The sequence below is a fragment of the Larus michahellis genome, chromosome 5 (assembly GCF_964199755.1).
Source record: "Larus michahellis chromosome 5, bLarMic1.1, whole genome shotgun sequence".
Classification (NCBI taxonomy): Eukaryota; Metazoa; Chordata; class Aves; order Charadriiformes; family Laridae; genus Larus; species Larus michahellis.
Window position 1 is genome coordinate 9,764,980 of NC_133900.1, and position 18,046 is coordinate 9,783,025.

At 45.5% G+C, this 18,046-nt stretch overlaps 1 protein-coding gene across 16 annotated transcripts in view; it reads left to right on the forward strand.

The window, feature by feature from the left end:
- The window catches only part of ANK2 (ankyrin 2), a 334,684-nt gene that overhangs the window by 243,173 nt on the left and 73,465 nt on the right, over nt 1–18,046 (forward strand). For 8 of the 16 annotated variants that reach the window (XM_074588637.1, XM_074588639.1, XM_074588640.1 and 5 more), the window contains 8 exons: nt 1,606–1,704; nt 2,156–2,254; nt 3,444–3,641; nt 4,724–4,822; nt 4,930–5,028; nt 8,159–8,257; nt 10,255–10,353; nt 15,409–15,481. In XM_074588637.1, the coding sequence (XP_074444738.1) occupies nt 1,606–1,704; nt 2,156–2,254; nt 3,444–3,641; nt 4,724–4,822; nt 4,930–5,028; nt 8,159–8,257; nt 10,255–10,353; nt 15,409–15,481 (865 nt within the window). Of the gene's footprint in view, nt 1–1,605; nt 1,705–2,155; nt 2,255–3,443; nt 3,642–4,723; nt 4,823–4,929; nt 5,029–8,158; nt 8,258–10,254; nt 10,354–15,408; nt 15,482–16,955; nt 17,037–18,046 lie in introns of all 16 variants that reach the window. The other 8 variants (XM_074588630.1, XM_074588633.1, XM_074588636.1 and 5 more) reach the window with 3 other exon arrangements.

An 18,046-nucleotide genomic window follows, 5' to 3' on the forward strand; every position in this document is an offset into this window, starting at 1 on the left:
GATGACAACAGCACTTTTTTTTTATGAACAGGCCTGCTTATTCTTCAGTATCTTGTTTATTTAAATAGTAAAATAATTCTGGTCTCTGCTAGCTGAAGGCAATGTTCCTAAAACATCCAAGTCAGCATCTGTCCGGTCGCATCTGATGTCGAATCTATTTTCAGTGGTTGTATAAATGAGGTGTCATATGACAAAACAGGCCGTTTTTGTCTGGGCTTATAAAAGAAATAGTCTGCAGAATCATTATTGTTTTGTTATCCAAAAATGTTTACGAGTAGATTCCTAACAGTGCTGAACACGTGAGAAAATAGATAGCTGAATGAATAGAATTAGGTGCTGAGATATCTTTTCCAAATTTATTCACATGCGCTTAAGTGAGAATCACTTAATTCTCAGTATTGTTTTCGTCTTTAAAAGTACCCCTGATTTTACAGCTGGAGCTTAAAAAAATATTTCTCGACACTGGGGTGTCTTCCAGGATTTAGAAGACTAAACCAGCAATTTTCAAATTATGATCCATGGATTACGGGGAATGCTTGCTGTTCTCCTTTTATCCAGCTGTTAAATCACATTAAAATGGCTAAAAATACACTAAATGCTTTCCTAATTTCCCATATTGCTTTATGGCAATTGCTTTAGTACTGCAGGAACGTTCCGTAATTATGGATAGGAGAAGATGTACTCCACTAGATAATCTCTGTACAAACCTGTGATCATGAACTGGAAATACTTGAGATTCCCTGACGTAAACCCTTTCTGAGGTGGGATTTAATGGAACAAGATGATAACGATAATGAACATTTCACATCACTTACGTGTCAGGCAAATAGGTCACTGTAGCTCCCCGGAATTACTGTCAGGGCAGCGGTGCGGTCTGCCACCTACTGTCTTCCATCCATGAGTTTTCTTTACCGATGCGGGTTTTTTTAAATTAAAAGAGCAGGCAAAAAGCATGTTTACCACCCGCGCTGTACCAACAAGCATTATTAAAACAAATAGGAAAGGACTCTTTTGAAAAGACACAAGATTTTTAGCCTTGCCACAGTGTGTTTCCCAAAGCACTGCCATTGAGTCAGGCGTGACTTTTTTAGCTGCAGTTCGGAGGCTGCAGCAGAACTGAGTGACTTTATGGATCCACGAGTCCAAAAAAAAAAATCCTTCTTCAACAAACTCCAACGGAGAGGAGTACGAAGTTTGGAGCTTTTCTCGCTGAGTTTAGTTGGTGTTTCATTGTTACTGGCGACAGTTGATACGGGAAATACTTCTAAAGCTGTCATCGTGAAACTGAAAAGTGCAGCTGGTTGGGAGTAGAAATTTGAACAAGTGCTTTCCTTGCCCACACACACAGAGTCTGTGTCAGATACGATGTCTGCCACCCTGACAGCTCGTATGGAGGAAAAAATAATAAAAGACAAAGTATTTCCTTGTATTTTATGCTTCCTAAACTGCTTTCAAGAGGTGATGCTCTTTCTAGGTGTGGCTGTTGATTCTGCGAGCTAGAATATAGGTTGAAGAGTAAGCGCTTAATACGTAGTTCTTAAAAGAGAGATATCAGCATGGCCTTTAATGCAAGCATCTGCTTTATTGTCTCCTGGAATTTTTCAGAAGGGATTCACGCCTTTGCACGTGGCGGCCAAATACGGGAGCCTGGAAGTGGCAAAACTCCTGCTGCAGCGTCGCGCCTCTCCCGATTCAGCCGGCAAGGTACGGACGAGAAAGAAAAAGACAAAATCGGCGGCGTTTTGGATTCTTCCTTAGGAGAATGAACTGTGTGAAACGTGCGCACGAAGGAAGGCTGCTGCGGCTGCTTTCGCCTGGTGGCTTTGGCTTTGTTAGGGTCGCCTTCCCCCAGGGGTTGTGTGTGCTGGTTGTGGAACTGAGTGTGTCGGGTTCGGGTCCCCGCCAAAATCCCGATGGATAAACATGGGGACAAGGCCTGGTTTCCCCCCCATGCTGCGGGAATTGCTTAGCGCGGGCTCTGGGGAGATGGAAACCACCGGGCCGCCCCGATTCACGCTCCTCCACCGCTTCTCCCCCGCTAATGGCCGCCCGCCCGCCGCAGCCTTGCCCTGCGCCCCTCGCTCCCTGCCCATCACCTCACGCACTAATGTCCCCCTCCTGCGCGCCCAGCCTAACGCCATAACCGCCCTTACAGAACGGCCTCACCCCTCTCCATGTGGCGGCCCATTACGACAACCAGAAGGTGGCCCTGCTGCTGCTGGAGAAGGGGGCTTCCCCCCATGCGACCGCCAAGGTGAGCTCCCATCGCCCGCCTGAGGAACCCCGGCCACCGGGAGGGCAGCCCGGCCTGCGCCTTGCCCCACCATGGGTCTCTCACAGCCCGTGTTTGTGAGCTTCCGTCGTAGCAGGAGGCCACCTTAGTATTGTATAATATTAGTTAGCTCTGGGGGCCTCCGACATCAGAAGGACACGGAGCTGTTGGAGCGTGTAGAGAGGAGGCCCTGGAGATGGTGGGAGGGCTGGAGCCCCTCTGCTGTGAGGACAGGCTGAGAGAGCTGGGGGGGTTCAGCCTGGAGAAGAGAAGGCTCCGGGGAGACCTTCCAGTCCTTAAAGGGGCTCCAGGAAAGCTGGGGAGGGACTCTGGAGCAGGGAGGGGAGCCACAGGACGAGGGGGAACAGTTTTACACTGAAAGAGGGGAGATTTAGATGAGATAATTAGGAGGAAATCCTTTGCTGTGAGGGTGGTGGGACACTGGCCCAGGTTGCCCAGAGAAGCTGTGGCTGCCCCATCCCTGGAGGGGTTCAAGGCCAGGTCGGACGGGGCTTGGAGCAACCTGGGCTGGTGGGAGGTGTCTCTGCCCGGGGCAGGGGGGTTGGAGCTGGATGGGCTTTAAGGCCCTTTCCAACTCCAACCATTCTGTGAGTCTAAAGGTGGGAAGTTGTCTTGTTGCCAGAAAGTACCATCAATGCCATTCTGCTTTGCTTGAATGGTTAATTTGATCAGAAGAGCATTCCTCCCTATTGCTGTTTCCAGCCGGTGCCGTGACTGACACATGTATCAAAATTCCATATGCAAACACACCTCTACCCACGTGCTCCGAAAAAGCAAAATGCAATGAAGAGCGTGCACCCATCGCTCGTCACGGAGAATGTCACTCATCAGTCAAAACTGAATATTTACAAGAGGTTATTTGAAATGTAGGATTCAAACGTGGGATAATTTGAAGGTATCAGCTGAACATTCCTGCTCACCCTAGCAAGGGCTGGCTTTGTTCCAGTTTAGATGGCGAAAATAACAGACAGAGAAAGCGACACAACAGCAGGGCCCCGTGAGACACGTCTGGCCTTGAAAATTTAATGAACTCTCATCCCTAGTAAGAAGGGGTAACGTGAAATAATACTGTTATATGGTGTCTGACTTGCTGGGCTTACATGGCTGTTGTGTTAACTTGATTCTCTTTTTGTTTCCTGACTGGTGTTAGAATGGCTACACCCCTCTGCATATTGCTGCCAAGAAAAATCAGATGCAGATAGCTACCACTCTGTTGAACTATGGGGCCGAGACCAACATTTTGACCAAGCAGGGAGTCACCCCGCTTCATTTGGCCTCCCAAGAAGGTCATACTGACATGGTGACCTTGCTTTTGGAGAAAGGATCCAATATCCATGTGGCAACAAAGGTAACTCACAACTGGAGACAAAGTACGGTGGGAGGGAGTAGCCAGTAAGACGCAAAGTGCGGTGTAGGAATGATGTCGCGTTGTTTGTGGGCCCATGGGTGGATTTAACAACACGTATCAGAAACCTGAGAGCTTGAACCTAAAATAGTTCGGTGTTCTTGCCAGCAGGGACTCTTTCCCCCATATATTTACCCTTCAGTCTTCTTTGCAAGTGGAAGAAATTGGCAGTGTCTGGCCAATAACAAAACAACGTTATCAGCGGAGTAGCGAGTGAGAAAAATCCTGTGGAGGACCTTTCTGATTTTTTTGGCTTTTTTTTTATGATTGTACATGACAGCTTTTTCATAGAAAACAAGTTCCTCACAAAACCCCCATTACTCCGGATCTTCACAGGTCACCAGATTTATCCAGGCATGTATGTAAGGCTTATTTACTGAAGGTCAAAAGCCTGCCGCTTTTGTTCACGCAAGTCAAAATAGAAGGCTCAGGTCTCTCCTTGTCTGACATTAATGTACGATGCTACTTACCCACTGAGAAACAAGGTGATTTTCATTTCTCTTACAAAATATGTTCCCTGCCTTGTTCACAGGCAAGTACTTGTGCGTGATCACGGTGAGCTTTTAGTTAAAGACTTCATCCATGTCCTCGGCATCTTTGAATGGGATCTGTTTCTGGAGTTATTTTCTTCATTCTGACTCGTGCCCGCAGTGGTCAAGGTTCCCTCTCCTGTCTGAGGAGTGGGAAGCGCAGTCAATGCGCTTCCCTAATTTATTAATGGGCTCCTCAGCTCCCCGAGTGACGTTATTGTATAAAATCCGAGTGTGATCACTGATGCCTGAAAGTTTTACTCTGTGGTTACGCTGATGTAATTGCTTTGGAGCTGTTTGTCAGCCGGAACAGGAGAAACATCAACTCTACTTTGTTTAAAAAAACCACCCACGCTTAGAAGCTGTGGTTAGGATCTCTTCATGTTTTAAAGATGAGAAAGTGGGAAAGTCTAGATTTCTTTCCTCATATAAAGTAGGCTTTTTTTCTTATTTATTGATTGATTGATTGATTGATTTTGTATATTCCACCTCCAGACTGGACTGACATCCTTACACCTTGCAGCTCAAGAGGATAAAGTGAATGTAGCTGAAATACTCACAAAACACGGTGCAAACCAAGATGCTCAGACAAAGGTAAGTCATGGAGTGGCTGCTGTCTCCAGCGTGCCGAAGGATGCTGCCGCTGTAAAAGGGATGTTCCACTGAGCTTGCAGTTTTACTTCTTTATTCTCTTATTGTAGCTCGGTTACACACCTTTAATCGTGGCGTGTCACTATGGAAACATCAAAATGGTGAATTTTCTTCTCAAGCAGGGAGCAAATGTCAATGCGAAAACCAAGGTAAAGTATTTTTCGTTGCTTGTTTTTGCTCTTTATTATGAACCTGGTAACCGAGCACTACGCATACATACCATAGGTGCCTCCTCACTAGGAAACTATAATTATTGCGTGGTAGGTGGCAACATACGGCGATTTGTGGCTGGAGTGGAACGCCTTCGCTCTGCTACATCTCATTGTGTAGTGTTCACAAAAGCAAGGTCAGGTAACTCTTTGGGCGTGTGAAAGAAGGAGGTAGAGAATAAATTTCATTCATTTTTTTCCCTTTTTACTTGCAGCCTTAACAAACGCAAGCGTGTTTCTGATCTCGTTTACACGTGGCTTACACCAGCGTAATACCGGTGTGCTGCCAAACTAGGAAGTAACAATTCAGACACTTGGAGGGTGATGCCGGGTTCTCTCCAATCTGCTGGGAGAAGAGTGGGAAGAACTACTGCTGGGCGAAGCGTGGGTGGCATGACTCCGGGAGAGGAAGCAGCTGTGGTGGGGGAATGCGTTTTACCGAAGACAGATCTGGGGTTTTTTTTTGAGGGGAACGTGGGTACAATTTTACTGACCGGTTATACTGAAAAGGACCTGACTGCCTACAGCCAGAGTCTGAATGAACTCCACTGACTTCAGCAGTTTCTTCCAGTATAAACTGGTAGGCGCAACACCTGAGTGTGATGCATCTTGTAGCAAGAATTGTCTGTCTCCTGAGTCCAGTTTTGGGCACCTCAGTGCGAGAGAGATCTCGAGGTGCTGGAGCGAGTGCAGAGGAGGGCAACGAAGCTGGTGAAGGGCCTGGAGAATAAATCTGATGAGGGGCGATTGAAGGAGCCGGGACTGTTTAGTTTGAGGAAGAGGAGGCTGAGGGGAGACCTCATCGCTCTCTACAACTACTTGAAAGGCCATTGTAGAGAGGTTGGTGCTGGTCTCTTCTCGCAGGTAATTAGTGATAGAACAAGAGGCAATGGCTTCAAGCTGCAGCAGGGTAGGTTTGGGCTGGACATTAGGAAAAAATTCTTCACAGAAAGAGCAGTCAGACACTGGAATAGGCTGCCCAGGGAGGTGGTGGAGTCGCCATCCCTGAATGCGTTTAAGACTCATTTAGACGTGGTGTTGGGGGATATGGTGTAGGGGAGAACTTTGTAGAGAGGGGCTGATGGTTGGATTCGATGATCCCAAGGGTCTTTTCCAACCTAAATGATTCTATGATTCTATACACAAAGAGGTTCCGGTGACAGCAACAGTGTGTCGCATCACCTTTGTCAGAAAGAGAAGGCTAACTCAGGAGCTGCAGGGCTTCAGTTTAGCTAAAGCTGGCTTCAGACAAGAGCTAGCTACCAGCTTCAGACTGGATGTCTTGGGATCAACATCAAGAAGTCCATAGATATTTCTGGTGATGTACTTAGTGAGTGCCAATAAACCACAGGCTTGCGGTCCCTCTGGCCAGCTCCTCTGTCCCCAGCTGGGACCTATGGGATGGATTCGTTTCTCAAAGCAGCACCGTTTCATCCCAGTGGTCGCAGCCGCATGTGGTAAGAAACAGCAAAGTAAATAAAATAAAAGAAGCTGGCCCATCCCTCGTGAGATCACCCGGAATCGATGGGCAAAACCCAGGGATTCCAAAAGAACAGGCAACACGACTAGAAAAACAGCTGATAAGAATTAATAAAGCAGACGCTAGCAGGATCCAAAGGAGAGCTGCCAAGACACTCAGCTGAGGTATTTGGAGGCTAACTAAAGGGACAGACATACTTGCGTCGTTAGTATTAGGTCTCACTCCAGGTCTAAGGGGCCAGTGGGCCAGATTCTGACGCCATTTCCCTGGGCGTTTCACTTATTTAGAATAATTTCATTGAAGTCAGCAAGTTCGTGTGAGAGTATGGGGCAGCGGTTCTCCAAAATCTCACGCCTAGGGACCAATAAAAATACTGGCAATCTGACAGCTGGGACTGTGGCCTCAGTTTAAAGAGCAAATCCATCCTGGCTGGATTCAGAATGAAATAAGTAACCCCTGTTGCAGCTTGGGCTTTAACTAGAGGTGTTTGTGGCACCTCCAGTGAAAAATAATACGGCCGAATTCTGGTTTTGAAGGACTACAGTAATACTGAAGTAAAGACAGTGAATTTCCTTTGAGCTACAGCCTACAGTAAAATCCTCCTTCGGTTTCTTAGTAGTCCACGCACCCATAATGTAAATACAAGAACTGTAACGGTTCTGCACTATCGCTATTTAATTAGTAGTACAAAGCGTTACTTGCACCTATTGGTTTTGCAAAAGAGAGAACGCTCCGAGCGCGTCTTCCGCAGCCTGCCCCCAGGCTTCACATAAGCGTGCAGTGAGATCAGCGGGGTGTTTGCTTCCAGTTTATTCTCCGCTTGCTTTCAAAGCCAGTCGCCAATAATTTTGTAGATGAATTGCCTGACTGGACTTAACACAATACCACCTCTGATCAGCTAGCCGAGGTGCGCTTTGGTTATGTTTCTGCATTGTGTAACGTTAGGATGAATCACTGGAGCAGATGAATGTATGGAGTTTAGCGCGTTTATTAATCCAGACGGTTGTGTACATGTTTTTAAGTGTGATTACAGCTTGGTCAAGCCTTTTGAAGGCAAAGTAAAGCTAAAATTGATTGACATTCCTAATAGGGCTGTGTTAGCCTTTTTAAAAGCAAATAGTCTCAAATCACTGCTGTCAAAAATTTTATGTTTTTTAACTTGGCTCAAACATTTTAAAGACAAATCTTGGGATTCCTGCAGAAAACTCAGATGTGAGAGGAGGAAAACTGTTCTCTGCCTCAGCTCCGATTCTGTGTCCTTAGCATGCCACTGTAAAGTTACTGTCCCTCATTGTTCCTCCCTCTGGTTTAGGAAATGAGGAATTATCTGTCTTTCCAGAGATTGCTTATAGTGTGAGATGAAAGATGATTTGTGGATAAAAACATTATCTTCCTTTATCTTTTCATTAATCTGGGGAAGGAGCGTTCTTATTACTGAAGATTTATTATCTTTGGGTCGATCGATGGCATAATTTCCTTTCGAACTGTCTCAAAAGGAGCAGAAGGAAGCAGAGCGAGGCGTCTAATCTAACTACTGGCGGTTGTTGTTCTTTCTTTGTTTGCTTTTATCGTAACCACCGGGGACGACAGAACGGGTACACCCCTCTTCACCAAGCCGCTCAACAAGGCCACACTCACATCATCAACGTTCTTCTCCAACACGGGGCCAAGCCCAACGCCATCACCACTGTAAGTCTGTGAAGTGCCAGCGGGAACTTGTTTCCCTGGACACTCCTGTTCTTTCCTTTCTTAGGGGCTGCGTTTTGGTGAAAGTATTCCTCGTACAGCTGGTTGTCAGATGTGTAAATGCGACTTCCTCTTCTTTTCCTTAGCCTCTTAAGGCAGTTCAGATCAGATCTAACTCGCTAAGCTAAACGTGCGGCTGGGGACATCAGAACTGGGACTTTTTTTAAGATTTAGACCCAAATTTCTGTCCCACACTCCACTGGATCTGGTCCGTGTTCTTACTGAGTTCGCTGGTGTTAATGTCTCCCCAAAGACCGTCAATGACCTCTGGCATGGCTCCTTCTCCGCAGTCAGCCAGGAATGCAACTGTCCTATTTCATGTGGATGTTGTTATTAGTCACCTCTGATTGAGTAATCTTTCAAACGCAGCCAGAATGTCCCAAACTGGTGTCATTCCCCAGAGCGGATCAGGTTTCCGTGTACGTGTATTGTGCATGCTTAAATCAGCACTGGCGCCCTCTTTGGTCCTGGAATGATCACGTTGCGTAATGTGCTGTGAAGTTATCCAAAATACCGGTTTATGCACCTGATAAAGCACCAGCACCAGCTAGTGCTTTCGGTCCTCGTGTTGGGGCTGTCGTGCCCAAATCTAACCCAGATCCGGGGAGGGGGCAGAGGGGGCGGGGGGTGGGTTCAAGGCCATGTCTTTACTGCACGGTTTGCGTGCCTTCGCAGGTACTAGTTGTGGTCGTGTCCACACCTAGCAATCTCTAGCTTGAGATAAGGGAGAATTTCAACCCGAGGGGTCTGGCAGGGGTATATGGGAGCGGGATAGGAGCACTTAATGCGCAAGTGACAGTAAAAATCAAATTCTTTGTGCCGTGAAGATGCTAATCTATGCATTTTGTGCTGCTAATCCACACTGTGTTGCTTCAGGGTTGCTGAGCTAGACTAATCCAGAGGAACTTAAATTATAGATAACTAAAGCCACTTCTGAAGTAGAGAGAAGCCCTCAGGCTGATGTCCTGCACACAGTCCGTGGTGTCACAAGAGAAATCATTAGCGCAAAGAGCGGTACGGTGGCTTTCCCTGATTCCCCAAGTAGGCCAACGTGCTTTCCTTTGGTTCAGCGCGGAAGAACATAGAGCAGTTCCATGTAGAGCTCTTTACAAAGAATCGCGGGACACGTCCCTTCCTCCCCTCCCCACATTGAGTGACACAGGGACTGTGGACTGCCAGTGTTCCAGGTGATGAAACGGAGGTGAATAGGCCTAACCGCTTCCCAAATTCCCATTTTAATGTCCATTTGATGAATGGCACATCCGTATACCGTGGACATTTAAACTGCAAATGAATTTATTTAAGTGGCAATTAATTCCGCACCCCCAAGCCTTATATAGGTGGGGTTTGTGTTTGTTAAGTCATCGGCTTTTGTATACTTTTACTGGATGCCCATTTTTGTTGTAAGGAGGGATAGAAGTGTACGTGGACAACACAGCTGCAATCTTGTATTCCCCAAAGAGGGAATTGTGCTTGATAAGGATTTAACAGTTTTCAAATGGGAAGTGAAACTGTAATGTTTTAAAAGTCTTTTTTTAGAAGAGTGTTTCTGGTGTCGAGCCCTTCGTGCAAAATAAAACCTGAACTTCTGCAGCCAAGACACGTTCTGTACCATGAAATTTGAGCACGGAAGGGTTAAACCGTGCGGCACTTTTTTTTTTTTTTTTTTATTTGGCGTAGCAGGCAGATGTAAGTGTGTTGTGTTACCATGGTAATCAGGGCTATAGTCTTAAAGAAGTTACAAAGACAGAGTCAGATGTAAGGGTGAAAAAAAAAAAAAAAAAAAAAACAAAAACCCAACCCAGTGATTTTTCCTAGGCTGCGCCTTGTTTTGGATGGAAATGCTGGCTCATGCAGTGTTGAGAGTGATCTCATTGGTTCCCATCACAATCCTCCCTCTCAGCGCGCTCCCTCTCTCCCCTTCTCTCTTCTCTCCTCAGAATGGTAACACCGCCTTAGCCATCGCGAGGCGTCTGGGATATATCTCAGTGGTCGATACGCTGAAGGTTGTAACGGAGGAGATTACCACCACCACAACTGTGAGTCGCAGACGCGTTAAAATGTCTCTCTTCTTTATGCAGAATGTTGTCTTTCTCTTCTTCCCTCAGACTCTCCATGTATCTCTCTCCCTATTTTTTTTCTACCTTCCCCCCCCTCACCCCCTCCCCCTGCCCCTTTCTGTGGGATTTTTGCAAAAGGTGCTACAACGCTTTCAGTGTATCTTGCAAGCATGTGGAAGTGTGTGCGACACAACAGGCTCCACTGAGCTAGGGAACAAAATCTGTGTGCTTAAACAACTATTCAAAAGCAGACTAAAACTTCTTTCTCCATACGGGTCTGAGCTGCAAACCCAAACTTTCCAGAAGTTTGTGCGTTGTTGTTTAGACCCTCTCCCCTGTTTCTCTTTTCACCTCTCCTTTTCACTCCGTCCTGACACTTCCACACTTTTTGACGCCTCCTGGGGCACCGCCACAGCGAGTACCAGCCGTGGGCTGGTGCCAAGCTTAGTGATGCTCGCTAGATGGCTCCGAATCACATCCCGCGCCTTTTCACTCGAGTCACTCTCAGTTCAAATAGAGCCCGTTTTTCCAAAATACGGAAGACTCTTTCCGTATGTGCTCGGTCCTCCCAGTCCTCCCCGCTCTTGGTAGGCTGGATTTTGACTTCGGAGTTCATGAAGAGTGCGTGCTGAACTTCGGCAAGGTGGTACTGTTGCTTTAAGCCAGGAAAAATGGATGTATTCTGACACTCCGGGAGGGGAAGGTTTTCTCTCCTTGGACTTTTTACCTCCCATCTACAAATGTTTCAGCAGGCAGGAAGGGAAAACATTAGAAATAGCGCATCATTTCAGAAATTAATTTTAATTTCAGTTTCCGTTACTGCATTTTATCTTGAAACACTGTTGTACGGTGATCCTTTTTTTTTTTTTTTTCTTAAATGCAAGGAAGATTAGCCGTCTTAAAAAACCTATCAGATCTAGACGTCATTTAGAAGCTGAGAGACATAAAAATCCACAGATTACTTAAAAGATGCCACTACTCAGTCAGGGAGAGGGATGGAAGAAGAGAAGAAATCCAAAGTCTTTTGTAAAGAAACGGGAAAATAACGTTGATTTTGTCGCACGCTGACAGCAAGTCCCACTGATATTAACCCAGGAAGATGCAAAAAAAGTAGCATGGCATAAGGTTACAAATAGAGTGAGCCATAATTTATTAATGACCTGCAAAGATCAGACTGAGTCAGGTTTGGAAAAGAAATTCCAGCATAATTCCAGAAGTCTCTGAAGAAAGACTGTGTGGTTTTGTCGTGATGTGTTTTGCGTTCTTGTCTAACCATACGGCACATCACACGTGGATATGCATAAGCACATGTGCGTCTATTCAGAGATTTAGAAAAATAAAAGCGAGGTAAAATTTTTCAGCAGACTTTAGCTCTTTTCCAAAGTATGGGTTTTTAGCCTGAGACGCCACCGTGCCTGTTCTCCGTGCTGTGTCCTGCCACCCTTTTTTCCATTTATGGCCTTATGGAAGTTGTTAACTTCCTTTTTGATCGTGCACCGTGTTGCACTGTGGAGCCTCGTACCTTGTCACGCGTAAGCATTAGATGCTTTGTAATAGCGGGGATTACGCTACGAAAGGACACCTGCGAGTTATTTGTGTTGGGTAAGTGTTTCGTTAAACTTTGAGACTACTGGATTTTTCTAGCAGATTCCAGGTGCTTGGGGTTTAGGACTGAAGCCGATACCGAACCTTACTTGCGCAGTCGGCCTCTAACGCTCGCACGCAAGAGACACCTGAAATCTTGAACTGTGGCTGTGTACAAAGCACTGCTTTTTAAAAGTCAGGTGGGAACTCGCAATAAACTCAGCAGATTTTTTTCATCCGTGAATTCGTACCTTGGGGATGTATAGAATCCAAACCGCTGGTGGCGTCGTTCAGGGTGGGGGAACGTTGATAGAACATCATTTAGGAGGAGTCCTAACAAGGAGGGATAAATAACAGGCACTCCGAGGCACTCCCTGCAATAAAATCCTCCAGATGGTGAGGTTGGTGTTGCCAAACCACAACGCAGCATTTAGCGCTGGGGCGGGGGGAAGGCGCTGTCACCATAGCTACTTGGTTCCCCGAGGTTGTAGCTGAGCGACGCGTGGAGGATGTTAGGCAGGCTGATGCTTTATTGATATTCAAGTCACCGGCGTTTGAGATGAGGGAAAGATCGCCGGTGCCAAAGCCTTTGCTCTAACTCTGAGCAAATTTTCCTCTTATTTGCATTAGTCTTATTATCACTGGAGCCACGTGACTCTAAAGCAATAGAGAGAGTAAAGTGCGCTTCTTTTTACTCCGGCTGGAGATGAATGGGAAATAAATCAGACTAAGCCAGACTTTCAAAGGTTGGCTGTGCAATTAAGGTTTGGGGTATTTATACAAAGAGGCACAGTGCTCCTGTGGTCCTGTGGACAGCTGAATATATGAGGAGCTTTGAGGTTGTTTACGGTATACTGCTGTGGAGTAAGTCGTCGCTGAATGCACGCATAGGTTCATACACCTGAAATATAGATCTGAGTTATTCTGTGCCACGGGCTGAAAATCTGGTTTTACGATGGGAGGCTTAAATACAGAAGCCTGAAGCAAAGCGCAGAATTGCATTCCCAGTGGCACTACGCAGGAGGGAGTTCGAGAAATACCTATTGGGCAGTTTCCAGAGCGAGCCGTTCGTGGGGGCTAGATAGTGGATTTGGAATTTTGAGAGTATTTGGCATTCCTCCTGTGCCCATCGACTAAAAAAAAAATTCTAGTATTATATCAAAAAAATGGTTTAAAAACATCAATTCACAGTTTCTCGTGGGAATTGACGTAGAACTAATGATTCTTGCCGAGTTTGTTGTTCCGCAGGTAGCCTCACGGAGATTTTGTTCTTCTGAAACATGCACGCACACGCTCTTGAGTCTGTTTCCCAAACGTTGTTTTCAGTTGTTAAATTACGTAATAATTTTTCCCTGACCGAAGGGAAAATCGGGAGGTAAACGAAGCATCAATACTTCTCTGTCAATAAATAACAATGTCTGAGAGTCTTAGTCAGAGACCACATCGGTGTTACGCAGGGGCCTGTAAAGGCCTGATTTATAAATAAATTGATACCATGATAAATAGCATACCCACATACAGCGCTTTCCGCTTCACTTAAAATACATACAGCCCCCTTTACCTGGGTTTATTTCTTTAGCCCAGTGTGTTAAATTTTAGGGTTTTTTAAAATTATGGTGTATTTGTTAACTTACTGCTGTATTGTTGAGGAGACGAGGCCAACATCACCTGAACGATGGCGTCCTCCCCATCTGTCATCGCTGGCTTTGTCACCGTTGACATTTCTATCCGAGGAAAGCCCTGGGAATGCCGGGGAGGGGGAAGTCAGACGTTCGGTGAATATAAACTAATTTTCAATATGAAAACCACTGCGACGGAAAGAATTAATTGCCTTGAATCACGGGTAAGAGTGAATTTAAGGCCGCCTAATTGGGATTGCCATTTGAAGCAAAGGGCATCGCTCTTTCCCGGTACCTCAGGAGGGTGAATTGAAAACGTCCGTCACAGTTAAATGTACTTCAAAAACGTGAAGCAGACTTTTAAAACAAATTTCCAAAGTATCACGCTGTTGGCGACTTTGGTATTTATAAAATTGCAGTGTCTTATAATAATCAAGAATGCTATCTTTGTTAGAACTAAAGAAGTATAAAACAGAACCGGAAAATACCTAGTACGTTTTGTGCAACAATTTTTGTCTCCACTGCTTGATATCGATGGGCGTTTTCCCAAAAGCGCGTGGCATCAGGGCCTCGGGATTTCCCTGACGTTAATTGTCCCGCAGATTGTGTGCTCTGTCACTACTTCTGCATGTGACGTTGATTTATCCTTGGTAGATACCATCCACGTTGATTTATCCTTGGTAGACACCATCCACCGTAGGGAGCGAAGCTCTGCCGCGGTGGGAGTTTCACGGCCTCCTGCCATTCCCCTCCGTGCTGGGGGGGGGCACATCGGCTCCTACGTACCTTACTGGGCGATGTGTGGATGCCCCAGTTCGGCTGACTGGCAGCAGGTCTGGGTGGAGTCAGGGAAACGCTGATTTTTCTCTTGTGACTGATGCCTTTCGGATCACTGCTCATATTTTAAGTCCTTGGCATTTCGTCTCCTATATCGTAACACACCGAAGAGCTTCCTGCAGGCAGCTTTTTTCACACCTTGGCGCTTCCTACAGTTTCTTTCGTTATGTTCTTCGTCTCCTTCTCCAGTGCGTATCTCGATGCTAAAAGGATGTCCCCGTTCCTGATTCGGCGCCCCTGAACATCTTCTGTTCCCAAAATCCTCCCGTGTTCGCCTTCTCTGTGCTCTCACACTGAAAGAGCGTCCTCCCAGCGGACCTTGATCCACGCTTGCCTTGGATCGCAATATTTTAAGCTTTTATATATATCAGAATCTTCAAATAACTTCCCCCCCCCGCCCCCCCCGGGTATATACAAGATTTAGGGGACTATACACGATTTATGAAAAGGATATCATTAATATGCAGTGTAGTCACTTTTTTTGGAGGGGGGGGAGAAATGTTTCAAGCGGCCTGTGTAAATCCTTCACATCTTTTTTTTTTTAAGCTGAAAAATTTCGCATCATTCATAACTTCATTTCCAAATGCTTTACGATTTAATAATTTCCATATGCCACATAGAGCTTTCTGAAGCTCTTCTGTAGACATTACCTAATTCATTTAAAAACCATCTTGGAAACATTGAGCTGAATTGTTCTACATGCACCATTTATAAATAAATTTGCAGAGAGCTTTCTTTCCTTTTCATTTCTTCCTCTGACCAGCTCATTATCTTTATTTTTCTGTACTTTTCTGCCAGAGTAAATGTTACCTTATACAGCACTGAGAATAGGAGCTTCTGGAGTAAAGACGAAAGCTAAAGCTGGGGGAAGGGGAAAACGCGTTGTAAAATGTCTCAGCAGATCCCACTGCTGTTACTGTTGAAAATATGCTGCTGTCAACATTGCTGCTACTTTTGGTGTTTAACCGGACGATTGATGATTCTGTCTCTGCAGACCGTAACAGAGAAGCACAAGCTAAATGTCCCTGAGACAATGACCGAGGTGCTGGATGTTTCGGATGAAGAAGGTGAGCAACTTTGCTAAGTTCCTATCCCATATCGCTCGCGGAACCAGTCATACAGGCTCAAGGGAGCTGCTTAAGTACTTGGACATCCTTTTTTTGCAGTGCTTGAAACGAAGTTCTGCCTAATGGCCTTTTTTCAACGAGGTAGTCATTACGGCATTTGAATGAAGATGCCAAAAGTTCACCCAAAGCCAAATCCCGGACCCCTACATCCTTTTCAGGAAAAGCTTATCTGAACCAGATCAACGAATAAGAGCATTTTCCCCACTTCAGATTTTAAAATTTAAATGTAGAGCTGTCCCAAAGCTGGGCGCGACCCTCCTCCCATCGAGAGGAATTCGAGCCGTGCATGTTTTGGATCAAGGCCACCTATTTCAGATCCATACATCTGGGAGTTCCGCCTGATGGGAAACATTTGCGTAAGGAGATGCATAAGGCGGAAGGTGAGGAAGGCCGTTCCCTTGAGGGAGCTTTTGGCGCAGAGGAATCGCGGGTAGATACGGCCTGACGTACAGTCGCGACGCGCCAGTGAGTTCGGCACTTTGGTTTCAGAGCCTATTGTACGTACAGCCGGGAGGCAGACGGCGTGGCTGAGTCCCAAGACAAATCTGTGAACTTCCGGAGGGACTGATAAAATACTGCAGTTTTATACAGCCCAGAATTAGGGAAATAGCTTAGAAACATCCCTTTCTGAAAGTTTACAAAGGACTTGTTGCCACTTTTAATGGCAGCGGCATCTGATAAATACACGCAACGTTGGCAAGAGTTTTCAAAGTTCCTTTTTACTCTTGGCAGTGTTAATATTACAGTATCTTACGTATGCCGTTTTACGGGTGTTATTATCTCCTGCAAATAATTTGTAGGGTGACTAATTTCCAAAAAATCCTAGGGATTTAGGAACACAGGTTAAGAGGGATGGTTGTTTTTTTTTTTCTTTTACAAAAAAAAAACCCACAAATGCGCTTGTGGTTCTGAATGGTGCTGGAAGTTAATGGCATTTATGTTCCTGAACTGCTTGTATTACTTTTCGAAATGGGATTTATGCTGATAAATGAGTTACGCTCTTGAGAAAATATGACGTTTAGGCTCCAGACGCTGCTTTTTTCCTTTTTGTTTTGGGTTGGTTTTTTTTTTATTAATTAATTTATTTATTTAATTCTTGCAAAGCTGCAAGCGAAAGCAAACAAGTATGATTCAAAAGAAATTATTTTCTGCCGCATCATGCTCCGTGAAATTATTTCTCTCGGGCATGTTTTTGCTACATTTTCTCGGTTTGCAAAACGTTCGACTGCTTGTGTAATTATTGTGACAAATGGCCCTTAAATTGCTTGTAGCCTTATGATCGCTTTGTTTTCTCCCAGTCTTTCGAAGTACCGTTTAACCATCTTCAAATTCACGAAGCCTCAGCTGTCTTTCTGCTTCTAGAGGCTTAATACAGAGCGTTTCTTTTTCTCAAACCAATTTGTATGTTGTACAGCCTTTAAGCACTCTGATGACGAACGCTTCAGCGATGGTGAAGCATATAATGGCACAGGTGCTGTTAGCAGCAGCTCGTGGAGTAAGACTTACAAACTTTCTCTTTTTGTTTAACTCGGTTTGCTTTTTCTCTTTTTTTTTTTTTTTTTTTGTGTTGAAGCAACGTGAATTTGCTTAATCTGGGTGCCTAACACTGCTCCTTTTCGTTACTTTGGAAGCGTGACCGGGCGTGTGTTTCTTGAAAGGTGGGAGGAAGAAGGGAAGCCAGAAAAAATCTGAGATTTATTACTTGTATCTTGAATAGGTTGGCAGAACTTAACTGTGGCCGTGCAGCATGACTAATGCTCTCCGGTGCTTTGAATTAACATTCTCTGCTTCCTCTTACCATCCGACACCCCCTGTTTGTCGTCGGCCAGCAGGCGCGATGCGGGCACGGCACACGGCTGCTCCAGGCCAGTCACCCTGCTGCAGGGTGCCCGGCAGGTCGCTCACGCTTCAAACACCGTTGTCCTCGTAAAAGCCGTTTCTACAGGCGAAACGAGTCAGGATGTTGTGAAAATTCCTGACGTGGATGGTAGTACTTGTTACAGGAACTTAAAATAGCTGGGGGCGGGAAGACTGCAGGACTTTTTTAATGGAAGGGGATGAACCTTTTAGTGATGGTGTAGTCTTTGGAAGAGGCCAGCAATAAGGTTTGTGTCGTGTTGTGTTCTTAGCCGCTTTAAAGTGACGTAAGGTGTTCTGAAATAAATTAAACCTGCCGGCTGTAAGTATGTAATTATAAAGGTGAACACGTGAAGAGTACTTGAGCGAATAAGTGTTACGGGTCCCGTCGTGGAGCTCGTTCATCACTGGTGACAAGCATTTTGCATTTTGCCTGGGAAGCGGTGATACTGCATGATTGTATGCTGTTACGTTAATAATGTAATATTCATATCCCTAAAACAAATTGAAGTGCAACACCCAGTCTTAGCAGTATAAAATAAAGGACCGTATAATCTATCAAATAGCTCGGCTTGGTATGTCAAGTCCTGCTCTGCGTGGCCTATTTTAAAATATTTTGGCCGGACTGACCGTCCCACTAATTCTTCT